The sequence below is a fragment of the Panicum hallii genome, chromosome 1 (genome assembly GCF_002211085.1).
Source record: "Panicum hallii strain FIL2 chromosome 1, PHallii_v3.1, whole genome shotgun sequence".
Taxonomy (NCBI): Eukaryota; Viridiplantae; Streptophyta; class Magnoliopsida; order Poales; family Poaceae; genus Panicum; species Panicum hallii.
The window spans coordinates 54,554,552-54,571,889 of record NC_038042.1 but is presented as its reverse complement, the minus strand read 5'-3'; the positions used below and the strand labels follow the sequence as shown (position 1 = coordinate 54,571,889).

The window sequence follows — 17,338 nt, the reverse complement described above, 5'->3', positions numbered from 1 at the left end:
TGATCGTGGGCGCCACGACAGGGGAGAGAGGGAGAGGCGACGGCAGCGGCCGCGGCGCCTACGCGAGCCACGACTCCGCGAGCGCTCGCGTCCAGCGGCTGCGAGCGACGCGGCCGCCGTCGCCGAGCGTGCCTCGTCGTGACTCCTGTGTGTAACGACGGACCCTGGCCGACGGACGCCGCCCGCCGCGACCGCGTGATGGGATCCGGATCGCAAGCCCTCCGGTGGCGGCGCCCCTGATCCCGTTCGAAAAAAGATCTGTAATGCGATGCCGACATGGGCTAGCGACATCATAGGCAGGCGATCGCGCCGTGCGAGCACTGGATCATGCCTGCCAGTCGGCACAATCAGGAGGGGATAAATGTCAAGCATGTCTGGACGATCCGGCACCACTTCTCGGACTGGGGTTTAGGGGAACATTAGCCAAACCCTACGTCCGGAAGCATTTGCGCAGGCGGTAGCTTAGCTCTTGCCGTGTTGCGACGGAGAAGAGATAAGGAGGCAGGCAGGCTCACGTCCTTTTCGTCGTCTCCTGATCTCTCGCGTCCCCCGGCGCCCATGGCCATGGCCCCCCATGGTTCCGCGATCGTTCGGCGGGTACCCGGCGACCTGACACCTCAGAAGCCGCCGCACGCTGGGGTGCCAGTTTGCCCACTGCTCGTCCACAGTTGCGCCTGCCGGCCCCGTGGAAACTGACACGGGCAAACGGGCACGGCAGCATGGCGCGGCGCGGACGCCGTGACCGCGACATGTCGCACTGACACCCCCCCCCCCCCCCCCCCCCCCCGCGTTCGTGTCAGGGGGGAGCGCCAGATCGAGCCGGCCACCCGTCGTTCGACGCGCACCACGGCAGGCACGTCCTGTCATTGGATCATATGCCGGATCGGGCGAGCGCCACCGCCGTTCTCCGCATAGACGGATCTGTGGCTCAGGGGCCGCGACGAACAGCCTCCGCGCGCTGCCGATGTGCGCGACAAGGCGTGCGTGCGTGGCGCCGGCCGTGCTGGAGCGAGGCCCCGCCGCCGGCCTGGCCGGGCATCTCTGACGAGGACTAGCGCGTGATGCCAGCGCGGGACGCGGCCCCGCGTGCCGGCGCTCTTCGGGCACCGAAACCTTTTGCGGAAAAGGGAAACGGAAGATGAGCCGCCGGAAGGCCGGCATGTGCCGCGCGCGCCCATTCCCGGCGCCGCTCGTGCCAACGGAACCGCGGCGGCAACTGTACGACGAGCTAGTTCCTCGCCGCCCCCGGCACGGCGCGCGACGAATCGAGGACTTGAGACGGGGCACGCGTGCGCGGGTATGGGCAGCGCCAGCGTCCGGCTAGCACTCGGATTTGCCGCGCCGTTGCCGGATCGCATGCGTTGGCCCTGTGATTGTGAACCAGCCCACATGCCCGCCCGTGGCGTGTTCCTGCTGCTCCGTAGTTTGTACGTGCGCTTGCAGTATTGCAGTATTCTGTACGCGTAGCGCTAGCGACCAAGTGAAGAGAGCAGAGTAGCTGCTAGCTAGCACGTACCGATGCGGCAATGTACAGTTTGATTAAGGATGGAATCGGATCGGATACGCATGGTAACAGATTTAAATATTTAAGTTTTCTTCCGGTTTCCATTCCTAAGATGGAAACAGATGAAATACGTATAGAAACAGATTCAGATATCTTAAATATTTATTTTTCTGTTTCATTTTCGTTTCCATGCCTGGTTCGGGTCGCCTTTGCTCTTTCTCTTTCGCCATCGATCGTTGCGGCCACGATGAGCGCCCTCACGGGCTACCCATCTCCCCCTGCTCCTCCTTCCAGGCACACCATCATGAGGCCCTGACAGCGGCCTCCCCTTCACTCGCTGGCCTCCTTCCCCTGCCGACTGCCGTGCATGACTCCGGCAGTCGGCACGCTGGTCGCCTTCCCTCTGTCCGATCACGTCGCTCACTCTCGTCGCCGGAATCCCCGACGAGCCGTCGTCCGTCCTTGTTTGATGACCGTTCCACTGCCTCTGCAAAGCAAAAGCTCGTCGATTGGCTTTGGGGTGGCCAATGAGCACGTAACTGTTGGAAAAGGGGCGATCGGAACTGATGTCGATCCCTGAAGTGACGTTGTGAACTTGTGATCAGTTGGAGTGTGTGTTCGTTTTCTACTCTCTAAACTTTAGACCCGTCACATTAAAGAGAATCTTATTATTTAGAAGTATTAAATAAAGTCTAATTATAAAACTTTTTGCACAGATGGGTGCTAATTCGCGAGACAAATTTAATGAGCCTAATTAATCCATAATTTGCCACAGTGATGCTACAGTAATCATCCGCTAATCATGGTCTAATATACCTCATTAGATTCGTCTCGCGAATTAGCCCTGGAGTTCTGCAATTAGTTTTATAATTAGATTTTATTTAATATTTCTAAATGACAAGATTCTCTTTAACGTGACGGGTCTAAACTTTAAATTTTAGATCCTAGTAAACGAACGCACCCTGAACTCCAGGAAAGCGAGAACCTTGAAGTTTCAGTGTCACGAACCATACATTCATACCTCACATTTCTCTGAACAAAGTCTTCGATTCCACGCCAGCTATCACAATGGCAGTGGCAGACGATACAGATACACGGTCGGGCACGAGCTCTGTTTGATGCATGAGCCAGTTTTTTTTATCAGGGAAATGAATGATGGACGAGCAATGCCAATTGCCAAGTGCCCAAGTCGATCAAGCTAGGTTGGGTCAGCAAAGATGGCGGACGACTGTTTGCAGCCAGCAAGTACGGCCGCGTGCATGCCGCGAGACGGCGAGATGGCCTGTCGCGGCGTCACCTGTGGTGTGGTCACCGGCAACTTTTCGTACACGGGCAAACCGGCAAAGCAGAGAGGCAGAGCCCAAGCATCTTCCCCAAACAGTGCATCAAGGGCTTCTTGTCATCTCACGGGTCCCAGCTCCCATGACTCCCAAAAAGGCACTCGATGTTTTCCGGCAATTTTCCCTCTGATTTATTCTTGTATGCCAGGATCAGCTGCTTTGAAAGGACTTTTGAATCCGATACAATGAATTTTGTTTTACTGTCAATGTTCACTCGCGCAAGATTTGGGCCATTCGTTAGCCCCATAAAGATAAAATATTCTTATATTCTACTAGTCTTCCTGTGCCCTGCCCATATTCCATAATTACATAAAACAAAACCTGTCTAACATGATTCATCCCCGTTCAAATCGGATCCTGCTTGCCACCATCTTCGAGTAGTTTGCTGCGGCTACCTTAAGCTACTGCACTCTGCCTAATGGAATTTACATACGGACCAATTTATATTTTAAACATTGAAGTGAATCTACATGTGGAAACAACCAGTTTTCGGAGCTAAAAGGGAATTTACGTTTGGAGCAGGATGAAGTAAGTTTGCTCTTTTCACGTGGATGAAAGTAACCTTTGGTGGGAGAAAGCTGAAGATGTAGAGCAAGCATGTCCTGTAAAGACTGCAATCACAGCCCAACTTGAGAAGAGATTAGGCAGCAGATTAGCCAGGAGGGGAAGGAAAAGAGAGTAGAGTAGGGGAGCACAAGGACCCAACAAAGCACTTAATGCGACAGCAACCTAGCGGGCCCTGCTTGTCGCTGGATATGCTCCACAGGTCCACATCAAATCCCACATTAGCGCATAATGCCCTGCACCAAACGCGACCCCACTTAGCCTTTCTATGATTTTTTTTGTCAATCCGGATGAACTAACTAAATCAACAGGGACTGTTCGGGATGAGGAATCTCGCGGCTATTTAGCAGAGAGCGGAAAGTTAGGGTGTGCAGAATCACTAAACAAAACTGTGAACTTTTCTTTTGAGAAATGGTCAGGTTTTGCACCTGGACAATTGGCAGCCACGTGTACAGCAAAGTAAAAATGGTTCAGGTTTGTGAACGCCTGACGTGGCGAAGGCACGACGGTAGGTGGCACGAGGCACCCAGGGTGATAGCGTATCAGGGCCCCGATGACTTGCTGTGGATGAGATTGTTTGAGGGATCAGAGAGATTTTGAGCTCATAACACACAACAATAGCTCATTCCTCCAATGTTGTGGCTGGAAGATGGTAGAGTTTGTGGTGTAAGATGATGAGAAGATTTGAATCGTCATCAACCTATTGTAGAACAGTAGGATGTTTCATAAAAATATAGCTAGGTTCAATAACAACAAAGTTCGCACATGTCGTGCGTACTCGACCTGCTTCGTTGCAAAAAGAAGAATACTTAACCAGCTAATAATAGGTGAAGTGGGGCACAATTTTTTAGTTGAAGACATACTTTGATTCAATAATCTCCCCTAATCATCCGGAAGTTAGGCTTCACCTGATTTTGCTCACCCAAAAGCGCAAAGAAAAAACGCCATGATTACTTACGGACTCGCCAATTTGCGGTGCCATCTCCACGTGTGCAACAAAACCCTACTTATCCAACAACTACTAGGTGAGCTATTTTACTCACTGAACCATGGAAACGTAAAACGGTTGTGAAAACATTCGAAAATTCGGATGGAAGAGGAACCGAGGAAATAGACATCCTGCACGATCTAGCTTGGGCATTGGATCCATTCGAGAAAGTATAGTTACCAAGAAAACTGATGACAATAGCATCTCAATCCATCAAACTCGTGAGATGAGCAAAGCAAGACCGACCTCTCGTCAGAAACGGCGTCCATTTTACAGCGGTCAGCGCGGCCAACCAAAATCCCCAAAACAAACCCGCTGAGAAACCTCATCGAACCCCCCGCCCCGTGGCCTGCTGAAACCGGATGATCCCCTGTTGCCTTCAAGCTTTGTACTTGTACCTGCTTTTGGTGCCTTTTGCCTCACCATTGTCGTCCTAGCTAGCTAACGTCTTGTCCACCTCCACCCTTTCCCTCCTCCCAATCCCCACACCTACTTCTAGGAAAAAAGAAAGAAAGGGGAAACAAGAAAAAAGAAAGAAACAAGTCACTCATTTTGCAAGCGCCAAGCAGTGTCGCTGCAGCTCTGTCGTCCTTTTGCCTCCCCCGGATCTTGGGTGGTGGTAGTCTTCTCTTTTTTACAGCAATGGCGGTTGGCGCTTACAGCCCGAGCAGGATGTAGTAGACGAGCGTGATGGGCAGGGCGATGAGCATGCCAAAAATGACCCTGCAAGAACCAAGCAGCGAGCAGAAACAAAGGGGTTAGCAACAGGGCGCCTGTGTCAGCGGCGACTGGAGAGGAGAATCTTTGAACAGATCGTGGTGTTCTTGGTTTCTGTCCGTGCTGGCGTCGTGTTCTCCGACACGGGGGGAGGGGAGGGGAGGGGAGGGGGACTCACGCAGTGCTGAGAATGTCAGGGTGCACGTTGTACTCCTTTGCGAAGACGAAGGGGACAATGCCCTGGGGCAGAGCTGCCTGCTCGTTCCGCCATTTTGCAAAGCAAGAAAACAAACAACAAGCAGAGCACGGTGAGAAAAAAAAGGCGAAGCTTTTGTGCTGGCCGCCGCGGCGGAGAGAGAGAAAGAAAGAGGCGAGCACGAGAGGGGACCGGGAAAAGAAACAGCACAGCGAGGATGCCCGGCTGCTGGCCGCGCGCGGGCGGCAGCAAAAGACTTTCCCCGCCGTGTGTGTATCCATCCCCTCCCCCCCTTTTCCCCACCCAAAGTACCTGGACGATGGCGACGTGCAGAAGCGTGCCCCGGAGGCCCACGGCGAAGGACGCGGCCGCCATCACGGCCGGTCCGGTCAGGAAGCGCACGGCCATGGCGAACGTCGCCACCTTGTTCCCGCACGCGATGATCCGCGGCTGCAGCGCCATGAACAGCCCTGCATGTAACACGCAGGTGGGTCAGTAAACGAGCCGACGCCCGCGCAATCAATTTCTACTGTTGGATCGAAGTAGGGGACTAGGGGGGAAGTTAGGCGGCGGCAGCGGGTACCGACCGAGACTGAACATGGCCATCCCAAGTCCTGCGTCCGACAGGATGGAGATGGATTTCAGGACGATGGCAGGCATCTCGAAGTTCCACCTGCAGGACGCCAACAAATCCAACAGCGAAGCTGATCAAACGGCTGCTGCCTCGCTAGATCACCCGCGTCGAATTGGTGGTTGCTAGTAGTACGGACCTGAAGCAGACGAGCGACCAGATGAGGCCGATGAGGCTGGAGTAGGTGTTGGGGTTGCGGATGAGCTTGCGCCACACCATGATCAGGATCAGCCGGGTCATCACGCTCGTGGGCGGCATCGCCGTCGGCGCGGCCACCGCGTTGGGGTCGGCGCCAGCCCCCGCCGCGGCCTTCTCGTCCCCTGCCTCCGCGTCCCTGTCCATCGCGCCCCTGTTCCCGAAGCTGAACTCGTCGCGCTCCACGTAGTCGTCCCTGTCCTTCGCTCCATCCACTTCAATAAACAAAGAAATGCGAGCGGGAGCAAACAAATTAGAGAGCCCGAGAAACGCTCCCCGAGGGGAAGGGGGGGGGGGGGTACGTGGTGGTGAGATCGCGGCGAGAAAGATTGCTACTTTTGCGGGGGGACTTGACGGCCGCGGCGTCGCTGTAGTCCGGCGCGCCACCGCCGAAGACGTCCGAGACCGGCGACGCGCTGGAGCTCCAGACGAACATGTGGAGGTCCTCGCCCTTGGCCTGCCCGTTCGTGGCGGCCTTCTTGGCGCCCTTGGGCACCGTGGCCACCGCCGGGTTGGGCGCGGGGTAGTGGCCCGCCCCGGGCGCCGCATTCACGACGGGGAGCGGGTACTTGGTCTTGGACGCGTCGTCCTCGTAGTTGGACGGGCGCGGCGTGGCGCCGGTGCGGATGCCGAAGGCGTCGGCGGCGCCGAAGTTGGAGCTGCGGCCGACCATGGAGTAGAAGTCGTTGTGGTTGAAGCTGGAGCCCCGCGGCGTCGGGTTGCGCGACGACTGCAGCGAGTAGATCTCGGCGTTGGTGAGGTTGCTGGGTCGCGGCGTGGTGCTGGAGAAGCCCATGGAGCGGCGCGAGTAGATGTCGGAGCGCGAGGCGTTGGAGCGGCGCACGGTGACGTGTATCTTGCCGTCCTCCTTGACCTCCGCCTCGGTCTCGATGGCGTCCCTCCGGCCGTCGAGCGAGACGACGTCCGGGTCGACGACGATGGAGGCGATGGCCCCCGCGTTGTCCGGAAACTGCTCGGTGATGAGCATCCTTGCGCCACGGTACTCGAACATGAAGAGCATGAGCGTGTACCAGATGATGCACTGGAGCACGACGATCTGCACCATGAGGCTGCCGGAGAAGTCGCCGTACATGCCCTTGAGCAGCGGGATGCCCATGACGAGCGTGTTGGGCAGCGTGGAGAGGGAGAAGAGCGTGATGGTCCACTCGAGGCTGCCCCGGCGGCTGAGGTGGCTCCAGGCGGTGAGCATGGCGAGCACCATGAGCTTCTGCAGCGTGTCGGCGGCGATGAAGCGCAGGTTCATGGTGTAGGGGTTGTTGGTGGAGATGAAGTGGAAGGAGAGCAGCGGCACGGCGAAGAGCGCGACGAAGCGGTTGATCCCGGAGCACTGGTCCGGCGTGAAGATGCGCCACCACCGCACCGACCCGTACGCGAGGATCATCGCCACGTACAGCGGCACCATGGCCGTCATCACGTGGTAGAAGTCCGCCCCCGTAATCATCTTCGACGCCTCGCCTCCCTTCCTCCTCCGCCTCCTCCTTCAAGCTCCCCCTCTCACCTCCCAAGTTCAGCTCAGCTCAGCTGATGAGCTGAACGCCGCCCTCTTACTCTCTCGTTCTCCCTGGCGGCCTCTGCCCCAACTCCTTACAGCTGAGCCGAGCTAGTGAGCAGTCCAATTAGCTCCGCTAGTGAGGAGGGACTGGGACTGGACTGAGGAGGGAGGGGCAGCAGGGGGCGCAGTGGTGGGTGGTGGTGTGCGTGGGAGAGTGTTTTATTTAGGCGAGGTGGCAGCGCGGCCCAAGCTTTCTTTGGACCATCCCTTGTTGGCTTGCCTTTATCATCCAAGCAACGCCGCTTTGTGAGGGGAGGCGGTCGAGCCTGGTTGGTTTGGTGAGGGGCGGAGCGCGCTCGATTAGACAGCGCGCCGAGCCGAGGGAAGCCAATCGCCCGCCGGGGCCGAGCTGCGTAGTAGACTGTAGAACGGAGAGGGGTGGCCTTGTTTATACCGGGCATTATTCTACGTAGCAGTACGCTGGGCCGGGCTACCTCTGAATCTCTGATCGATCGGATTCAGATAGATGTATACGCTCTGCACTGCACGTACACCGCGACATCGAGGGCCGGACAAAAGATTCAGGGCGTGGTCGGCTGGTACTCTGATAATGTATTGCAGTATTCTGCCACCCCCATGCCGCGATTTGAATACGGCGTGTATCGGCTTAAATTATACGGTATCCTGCGACTGTACACGCCCGGCCGTATGCACGCCCAGTAGATTTAGGGCAGTAGTAAACTGGGAAATACAGGAGCTGTCCGAGCTGTACGTCTGGTCGAGCTCTCAGCTGATGATGTGGTGGTCACTGATCCGTCGGACAGTCACTGACTTGGGATCGGTTTCTTCCATCTTCCATTGCCAAGGTTGCTCCTTGCGGTGCTCAAGGAGCGTTGGAGTGGAACGCACAGTCCCTCTCGCTTTTGGACGTGAGGTGCAGCGACGTTGCTTTTGCTTACTCCGTTTCCGAAGGAATGGTGCTCATCTGGGGGGAATAGTTACTGTACTCTCTCCGAAGTGAAAGGACCGGACCGGCCGGGCGAACATGCTGGGTTGGGTGGCGGCTGCCCGGACGGAATGGCCCCCGTCCGTCGCCTTCCGCCAAGTCTCCTCGTGCCAACCCGTAACGGAATCCGGAAAAGGGCCTGCCAGGAATTACCACAAATGTCCCTGGGGTTACGAGTGCCAAAAGGACGAAGAACGAATCTGCTAGTGCTAGGGGTAGGCGAGGCAGGCAGAGGCTGCGCGCCGGCGTAGCTGTGAATATTCCTGAAACGGCAGAGCAGCAGCTCACAGGTCGGTCTCGTCGCCATCCCCGACCATATCTTTCGTCGTCCTCTTTGCTCTACCGGGCACGGATTACAGTACCCGGCCAAGTGCTGGAGTCAAAGGAAAGCTCCATTGCGTGAAACACGTACTTGTGGCAGTGAGGTGAGGTGAGAAGTGGCCATGAAAGCTGGTTCCCGATGCCAAAGGTTTCGATGCTAAAAAAACAAATTAGTGTTAACGTTAAAGGTACCAGTAGATTCTACTAGCAAGCAAGTAGCACGGGTATTTCATAATTTCATCACCGGAATGTCCGAGACCCACACATGCCGACCTGCCGTTTCCAAGCTCGCGCGCGCGTGCACGGCGACCGAACCCGCATCGTGAGGAAGGAGAACACGAGTCCAGAGCGACAAATTGCCACAAACTTACTCCGTTCCGGCGTCGGGACCCGCGCGTGGAACGGCGAGCAGGACCGTATTTTAACGGCGCCGCTGGCTCGTAAAAAAAAGGGGCGGGGGGACATGAGGATGGGGAGAAGCGATTAGAAAACGAGCGAGAGGTGGCAGGCTCGTCATGCCCCCTCCCGACGCCGCGCGTGCACCGCCCCGCCATGATCGCCGCCTCCTGTACCCGCGCATCGAGCAGCTCGGCGAGCACCGAGAGGAAAAGGCGATGGTGGTTTTCCTCGTCTTTTTCGGCGACGCCGACTCTGCGCAACCGGAGCAGCCTGCGTAAACAACCGCGTCCTTTCAAGAGGATTAGGCTGGGATTAGGGGTTTATCATGAGCAGGAAGAGGGGGATTAGCTTCTCGAGCTGTTGGCCGCCTTTGACCACCACTTGATGGAATCGCGCACGAGAGCAAGCAGTAGGGCCGTGTGCCAACACACGCGTGGCTAGCTCGTCGTCGCGCTGGTCCAGGGCCTCATCAGTCATCATCATCAATTGTGCCGTGCGTTACGTACCGATCCTAACTCGCTAGGGTTATGAATGCGCCCACATGCTTCATCTCATCTCGCAGCTGGTTAACGGTAACAAATGAGGAAAAGGACGAGGAGCTCCGGCAAAGTGTGCCCTCTAACACACCCACAAAAGCTGCTCGTGTGTCAGATTTTTATTTTTTATTCTATTTTATTTTTTGCGTGTGTGTGGGCAGATACTGTCTATAAAAAAAATCTCAATTGCTGGACCTTTTACCCTGTCCCTTTGCTGTTCGCGAGGGAATAACTTTGGACAAATTCCCCGGCCGTGTGCCCCACCCCACCGCCCGTGCTGACGCGCCGCTGCAGGGAGAAAGATGTTCACTCGTGCGCGCTCTCTCATTTTTCAAGTACCATCACCGGCTGCGACCCCTACTTACCCAGCTAATCAGGGCACGGGTGTGCTCGTACTAGGCTCGCCGGCGAAACGCTGTAAAGCGCCCTGGCAGTGGCGTCCGCACGCTGCTCCATATGAAAGCCACTACGCCATTTACGAATTTAAAACTGAGGGGAAAGGAGGCAGAGTTTTGGAGAGAAAGGGAAGGGGAAAGGGTTCTTGTGCTTGTGCAGGCGCTTTTTTAGGAGAAGATCGGGAAACCAATTGCTTATTTGATTCCAAACGTTCTCTGCTTCTCTTATCTCTTCCCGCGCCTTGGCTTCTCGCGAGCGAACGAGCGATCTCTCTTGGCTTTGGGGCGCTCTCCCGCTACTGTCCAGAGATCAAAGGAAACCATGCGCTTGGGCAGAAAGCAATGCTAGAATGCGTGGTTGTAGGGTGCGGCATGCCACTCGTCGCCACCGATCCATGAAACGGGGGATTTGGCCGCCCAGGCAGGTGAAATCCGCCCAAGATTAGCTCGCGTCCTAGCCTGTTTCCCGGAATGAAATTGCCCCTACTCTAAACTTGCGTAGATTTTTTTTTGAAAAAAATCTCCTGGGGGCCTGAGCTGGGATTCTCTATTTAGCTGGCTGGAGCGGAAAACCGTGGCCTCCATTTCCGTCCTCTCGTGTCCGCATCGCCGTTCTGTAGAAGATCCGAGCGGAGCGGAGGCAGCCGTAGCCCGCAGGGCAACTCGCCATAGACCACGGATCGCGAAGCGTCCCGGTAGGCCGTAGGAACTGGAGCAACCAGCTGAGCAAGCGTCGACGACGCCACGGCGGAGTCAACCGCCCCCATGCCTTTTCCCCGGGCCGTCGTCTCCGCGGCGCGGAGGAGATCCACGGGCATGGGCTCCCGGCGGCGTGACGCTGACCGCACGCTCGCTCGCGCCCCCCGCTGATAGATTCAAACTTGCCACGACGCGGCCGATCTCCCAATGATGCGGCGTTCCCGTAGGCGCGCGCGCGTAGGTAGCTGTCCGTGATCCGTCGTGGAGCGAGCTTACCCCCCGCCCCCCCCCCCCCCCCCGAACGTGCCGTGGCCCCTCGCCCACGCGGCGGATACGGCGAAGTAGCGGAGGGCCGGCGGACCACCTGGCGCCGGGGAGGCCCAGGCTGGGAATCGGCCCGAGCGCCGAGCCCATCGGGGGAGGGGTGGGCGCGACCCAGGAAAACCGCGCGCTGGTCCATGCCGCCGGGCGCACGCTTTCGGCGCGGGGGGACAAAACAATCGAATTCGATGCCGGCGGCGACGCCACCCCCTCCCGTCGTCCGCCGCGCGGTTCCGCGCCGGCGACGACGCGAGGCGCCGCCCGATCGCTCGCCACCAATCGGACGCACCCCCACCCCGTCTCGCCTCGCTCGGGCCATCCCGATGAACGAGCAACTCGACCTGCTTAACCAATCCATCAATGCGGTGTCTGTGGTTCCCAACGGCGCTCACATGTGCTCCGGAGTCCTGAGGATTAGACCGGTCAAACCTCGTTCGGTTCGTCGCCGATCGAGGGGGACCAGTACGTACCCGCGCGCGCCTTGAGATGAGAAGAAAGAAAAGCTTCCCCCCGTGCGCCCACCGCCCAGTGGTGCCGCGCCGCACGGCGCACGGGCTCGGGTTCTCTGAACCCGGGACGGTGCGCGATTCGCGTCAGGCCCAGCAGCAGTGCAGTCACGGTGCCGTGCTTCTGAAGTCAGGCCGCGGCGGCCACAGCGGCCTCGACGTCGCCGCTGCGGACCTCACGGGCTGTCGCCCCACACGCTGTTGCCGATCGCGCCGCGCGGCTGGCGCCTGGTCCCGGCGGGGCGGCAGAGGGTAGAGGGAAAAGGCGTCCGGCGGAACGGAGCCACAGGAGTCGCGGATGATTGCTCGCGATCGATTGCCGGGCGCGAGGGTGATCGATCGCGAGCGGCACGTGTGCTGCCGAAGCGAACGAGGCAGACCAGCGCGGGGAGCTTCTTCGCGCCGGAGCTACCCCTGATCTTTTTCGATCGTCCTTGCGTATCGCCGCTGCTCGCTTTCCAGCCGAGTCTGCCGCCACTGTTTGTTTCTCTGATGCGTCACGACTCCTTCTGCCGATCGAGTAGCAGTTAGCTCCGCCGCTGCTCACTTTCCAGCAGGTCTGCCTCCATTGTTGCTTCTCTGATGTGTCACTGTTCCTTCTACCGATCGAGAACCAGGTACTAGCTATCTGCGCTATCGCTAGGTACACGACAGTTCAGGGGGGCGCAGGGATCTGCTATGGAGGCTGTTGGGCGCAGCGAGAACGGTGTGAGGGAACTGTTGAGCGAGCATAGCTTCTGTTGATCTGTTCAGTCCTTTCAGATCACAGATTCACAAGTCTTTTCGGGGGCTGTGTAGGATGGCGTGCGCATCGCGTACGAATTACGTGGAGCCGTAGACAGGATTACAGAATTCCTGCCAACATTCCTCGGTGAGAGTAGACCAGGGTCGTTTGGGGATTCCCGATTCGAGGTGAGCACGTCCTCTCCCCCAAAGTTGCGGGGTGGTGTCGAAGAACTGGCCCTCCGCGCACGTTTTTAATTGGAAAAACCGGTGCGGGTCGCCGCGAGGCTTGCCAAATCGCCCCAGATCTTACTCCTCCTTCTAGAAGGAAGGAACGGTATCGCCTTTAACAGGTGTTGTTTGCTGTTGTGGAGTTTGTTGCTGAAAGCCTGAAAAGCACATGCTAGAGATCATCAAATTAGAGTGCAGATGATAGCAAGCAGCACAAAGCGATGGTTTGGGTCTCTGGGAGGGGAATGTCCTGTACGGGAAGGGGGCGGCCGAAACGAGAGAGCCTAGTTGCAGATGCAGCTCCTGGAAACCAACGGCCTAAAGCTGCGCACGTTTGAGTGCTGGTCCTGCTGGCTGTCCAGCTTTGACATTGACAGTATGGCAGCAACGTACGGGACACGACGCTCGTATGTAACTGTGTATGGTGAACTTGTTAGAATCTGTGTACAGTTTGGTTTCTAATTGTTCACCTCATCTCAGCCCCAGCGCTCGTTGTAGCCGAAAGGATCGCTGGACCAAACAGGAATTCAGGAGTGCAAGACAAATTCAGACATTACCAGGAATGGAAAAATCAGACTAGTAGGCGCATAAGTCCTGACTCCTGAGCACCTGGTGCTAAGAAAATGAACGTGAAAATCCTGAAAACTTGAACTGTATATCGAACGGAGAAATGTTCTACGTACAAAGCAACAACAATACAGATAGCGCAATCTCAAAAAAAAAAAAAAACAAAAACAAACAATACAGATAGCGCGTAGTCGGCAAACAACCAAACAACAAGGCTGCACCGAAGTATCGGCCCATTATCTCTTTGTGGCCCAACCGAACTGACCACAGGCAAGGCTGAAATTCTAAAAAGGCCCAGATAGACCATGAAAGCCCATTCAGTGTATCAAAGACAGACTTTTTTTTTTAAAAAAAGGATAAAAAAATAAAATTAGGAAAAGGGGTGCCGGTGGGGAAAATTTTGAAAAATGGGTACCTCCCGCCCGCTGATTGGGCGGGAGGCGTGGGGCCGGGGACCTCCCGCCCATCCAGTGGGCGGGACGTTCCCTGAGGGCCTCTTCGCGAATTTTTTATTTGCGAAGAGGTCTCTGCCGGGACAGGCGGGGGCATCCCGCCCATCCAAAGGGCGGGATGTTGTCCCAAGGGGCATCCCGCCCTTTGGTCGGGCGGGATGTCCCCCCGGCTATATAAGCCCGAACCAGCCCTAAAAATTTCATTTTATTCAGCAAAAATCAGAAAAAAAAAGAAAGAAAGAAGAGGAAGAGAGACGAGAAAGCGGCGAAGCCCTGTTCACACGTTGATTTGGAGGTATATTCTCATTCTAGCTGTATAATAACTTGAAAATAACTATAATCTAGGAAATATTTTTTAGAATAGTTATGTTTTGAATAGTTTTTAGTATTTTTATTTGTTTTTAGTATAATTGATATTCTGAATAGTTTAGAATTTGTAAAATATAATCTGAGAATCGCTGAAACTTAGGGTCGTCGTTGTGTATTAATATGTAGTATAACTAGTTAATTCAACTGTGCGGTATTTTCAGATATGTCTTCCGAGAAGGGTATTTTCAGTATATATTACGAAGAAGTAAATGTGATTTATGGGCCACATGGGGTAGATTTAAGTGAATTCAACTGTGCGGTCAGAGAAATTACCAGACCGCACGAGAGGATATTTAAATCCTTATGCAACTGGTTAATGAGGGGATTAAGGATTAATCAGGAGACACACACTGTGAGTGTTCAATACGTCATTAATCGTACCACTCACGTTTTGATTTGGGAGCTGATGCCACTTGCAAGCAACGAGGACTGGTTAAATTATCTGCAAAATGCAAGTCATTGGCAATGGCCACTGGTACTCCTTGTCAGTGTGCATCAGAACCCTTTGATAAACATTGAAGCTGCTCCGGGGATGAAAATATTGATGAAGGAGTTGAGGGGGCAAACATTGAGGCAGGTGGGACCGCAGCACCTCAATGTGTGGCTAATGAGGGGGAGAACATACCCTTGATTGTTGAACAGCTGCAAGACGAAGAACGTGAATTGGACGAAGCAATAAATGCTGATTCGTCTGATGATGACGATGATGTGCCTCAAGATTGGGTAAGCAGCGACTTCAGTCACCTTGTCGTAGATGACGGATCTTGCTGGCCTTCGGATTGCAGGGAGAATGAAAATATTCAGGGTGCGAGGTACCACTCAATTGAAGAGGTGAAGGAAGCGGTTAAGTGCTGGTCTCTATCTCTTATGCGAGAGTTTAAAATAGTCGAGTGCAAATCTCGTAAGTACGATGTGGTATGTGTGAAGGAGGGCTGTCCATGGCGGGTGCATGTCTATAAGGGTAAATAGAAAGATTATTGGGAATGCTCCATTGTCACTCAGCACACTTGTCATTTGCCTGGGATGCAGAAGACCCATCACAACCTCACGTCGCAATACATCGCAAATGAGATGTACGGGACGATAGTAGACAACCTGTCATATGAATCAAAGTCTATTATCGGGTACATTCAGGAAAAATACAAGTATACCATCTTGTACAGCAAGGTGTAGAGTGCAAAACAAAAGGTGTTGGAGATGAGATTTTTTACGTTCGAGGCTGCATATGATAATGTTCCTCGATTGCTGGCCGTCCTATGTCAGAGAAATCCTGAAAGCTATTATGACCTGAAAACTCTAGACAGAGGAGAAGGTCCGCCGTACGCATTGCAACGGGTCTTTTTCAGCTTGAGTCCATGCATTAACGCATTCCATCACTGCCGGCCTCTCCTGTGCATCGCCGGGACCTCTCTCACAGGAAAGTATAGATTGCAAATGCTGACAGCTATTGGAGTAGATGGAAACAATCAATTGCTGTCTGTTGCTTTTGCTTTTGTTGAGAGTGAGAACACGAACAGTTGGTATTGGTTCGTGGAACGGGTTAAGCTTGCAGTCATTCGGGATAGGGAAGATGTCTGCCTGATTCATGATCGTCACGCCGGCATACTGAAAGGATCGATGGACCAAGAGGGGGGTGAATTGGGCCTTTTTCAATTTCTAAAACAAGATAAAGCAACCTTAACCTATGCAAAACTAGAAAGGCACCAATTCACCAACCGGATAACTAAAAAACCTACACAAGCTAGATAAGATAAAAAGAGATAAAGCCTAGCAAGGTAGAGCTAACTAGTGATCACTAAATCAAGCACATGAATGAATTGCATGAAAGATAATGCTTGAATAAGTAAAGTGGACAAGGGACAACCGGATTTTTCCCGTGGTATCGATGTGTTGGCACACACCCCTAATCCACGTTGTGACACTCACAAAGAGTATTGTCACCTTCCAAGTCACCAAGACGAGGGCGCTCACTAAGAGTCTCCGTTCACCATCCCGGTGTGGTGGAGATCAAGCCACGTACAAATCTCTTCTCCGGGCTTCCACAATCCTTGGCAAGCTCCGCGAGAATCACTTCGATCACCAAGATCGCCTAGGTGATGCCAATCACCAAGAGTAACAAGCTAAGGCCTTCACTTGAGCAAGAACCAATCACCAAGAATGGATGCACACAAGCTTCTCTCTACTCAAGTCCTTAATCTTGCTTCTTGAATGATTGAATGAACAAGTGTATGAAATGTTGAAGCTCAAGGTGGCTCTTGACTAAAGTATGTGTGTTTGGGTGTAGCCTGGTGTCAAGAGTGGTAGAATGACCCATTGGAGGGGTATATATAAGCAGCTCACACGAATAGAGCCGTTGGAGAAAAAGCTGCCAGAAAACTGCGTAGCGTCGGTTAATCCGACGTCCCTCGAATTGTCATCATCGGTTTAACCGGTGAATGTAAACTGACTCTTCTGAAAACTAGCCGTTACAGCTTGGGCAGATTAACCGTCGCTGCATCGGTTTAACCGGTGAGTGTAGTCATCCATTGATCAACTGAAATACCAAGTCACTGGACAACTGCACCGACGTCCAATTTCAAATAGCGTCGGTTTAACCGGTGAGTGTAGTTGTCCACTGATCAACTGAAAACCGAGTCTCTGGACAACTGCACCGACGTCCAATTTCAAATAACGTCGGTTTAACCGGTGTATTGACTTGTCCTGACCTGTAGACCATGTTTAACCGACGTATAGAAAACTTGAGGCGTCGGTTAATCCGGTGATAAGGATTTTTCTGATTTTGCCTTTGCTGACTTGAGTCTTGAATGAAATCCAAATATTTCTTGAGATATAAGTTAAGAACCACTTATTTGAGCTTCTAGAAACCTGAGTGACCATTGTGTGCATCCATTTTCAAATGACCAAGTCCATGCTCAAGTTACTAAGCCTGAACCCCTCTTAATAGTGCGATCACTACAAAACTATAAAACCTATACTAACCTAAGTGTCCTGCTCAACCTTATGACACTTAGGACTAGAAAGATACTTAGTCTTGACATATTATTGAGTTGAATGCCGAGATCGCCTTTTTGAATAATGAAAATTAGGGTCCTCTTTTGACATATAACCAAATGAGCGATAATGATCTATAAAGCTGCACAAACTCATTAGTCACAATAATGGTTG

The 17,338-nt window shown here is 54.1% G+C and overlaps 1 protein-coding gene across 1 annotated transcript; it reads right to left on the bottom strand.

The window, feature by feature from the left end:
* Positions 1-4,572: 4,572 nt before the first annotated feature.
* On the bottom strand, positions 4,573-7,915 carry LOC112902405 (auxin efflux carrier component 1a). Its single transcript, XM_025971474.1, has 6 exons — positions 6,472-7,915; positions 6,080-6,350; positions 5,897-5,982; positions 5,622-5,779; positions 5,292-5,368; positions 4,573-5,119 (listed from the first exon to the last, which is right to left on the bottom strand). Exons 1-6 carry the CDS (start codon positions 7,595-7,597, stop codon positions 5,053-5,055), a joined length of 1,785 nt encoding a protein of 594 aa, XP_025827259.1. The 5' UTR covers positions 7,598-7,915; the 3' UTR covers positions 4,573-5,052.
* Between the last annotated feature and the right edge of the window lie 9,423 nt (positions 7,916-17,338).

What these genes read in the sequence shown, in the direction of transcription:
- LOC112902405 (XM_025971474.1), bottom strand. Translation starts at nt 7,597, where the DNA reads ATGATTACGGGGGCGGACTTCTACCACGTGATGACGGCCATGGTGCCG. An exon ending in GATGGCCATGTTCAGTCTCG is followed by an intron (nt 5,780 to 5,896) that starts GTCGGTACCCGC and finishes TGTTACATGCAG; the next exon opens with GGCTGTTCATGGCGCTGCAG. An exon ending in TGCACGTCGCCATCGTCCAG is followed by an intron (nt 5,369 to 5,621) that starts GTACTTTGGGTG and finishes CGGAACGAGCAG; the next exon opens with GCAGCTCTGCCCCAGGGCAT.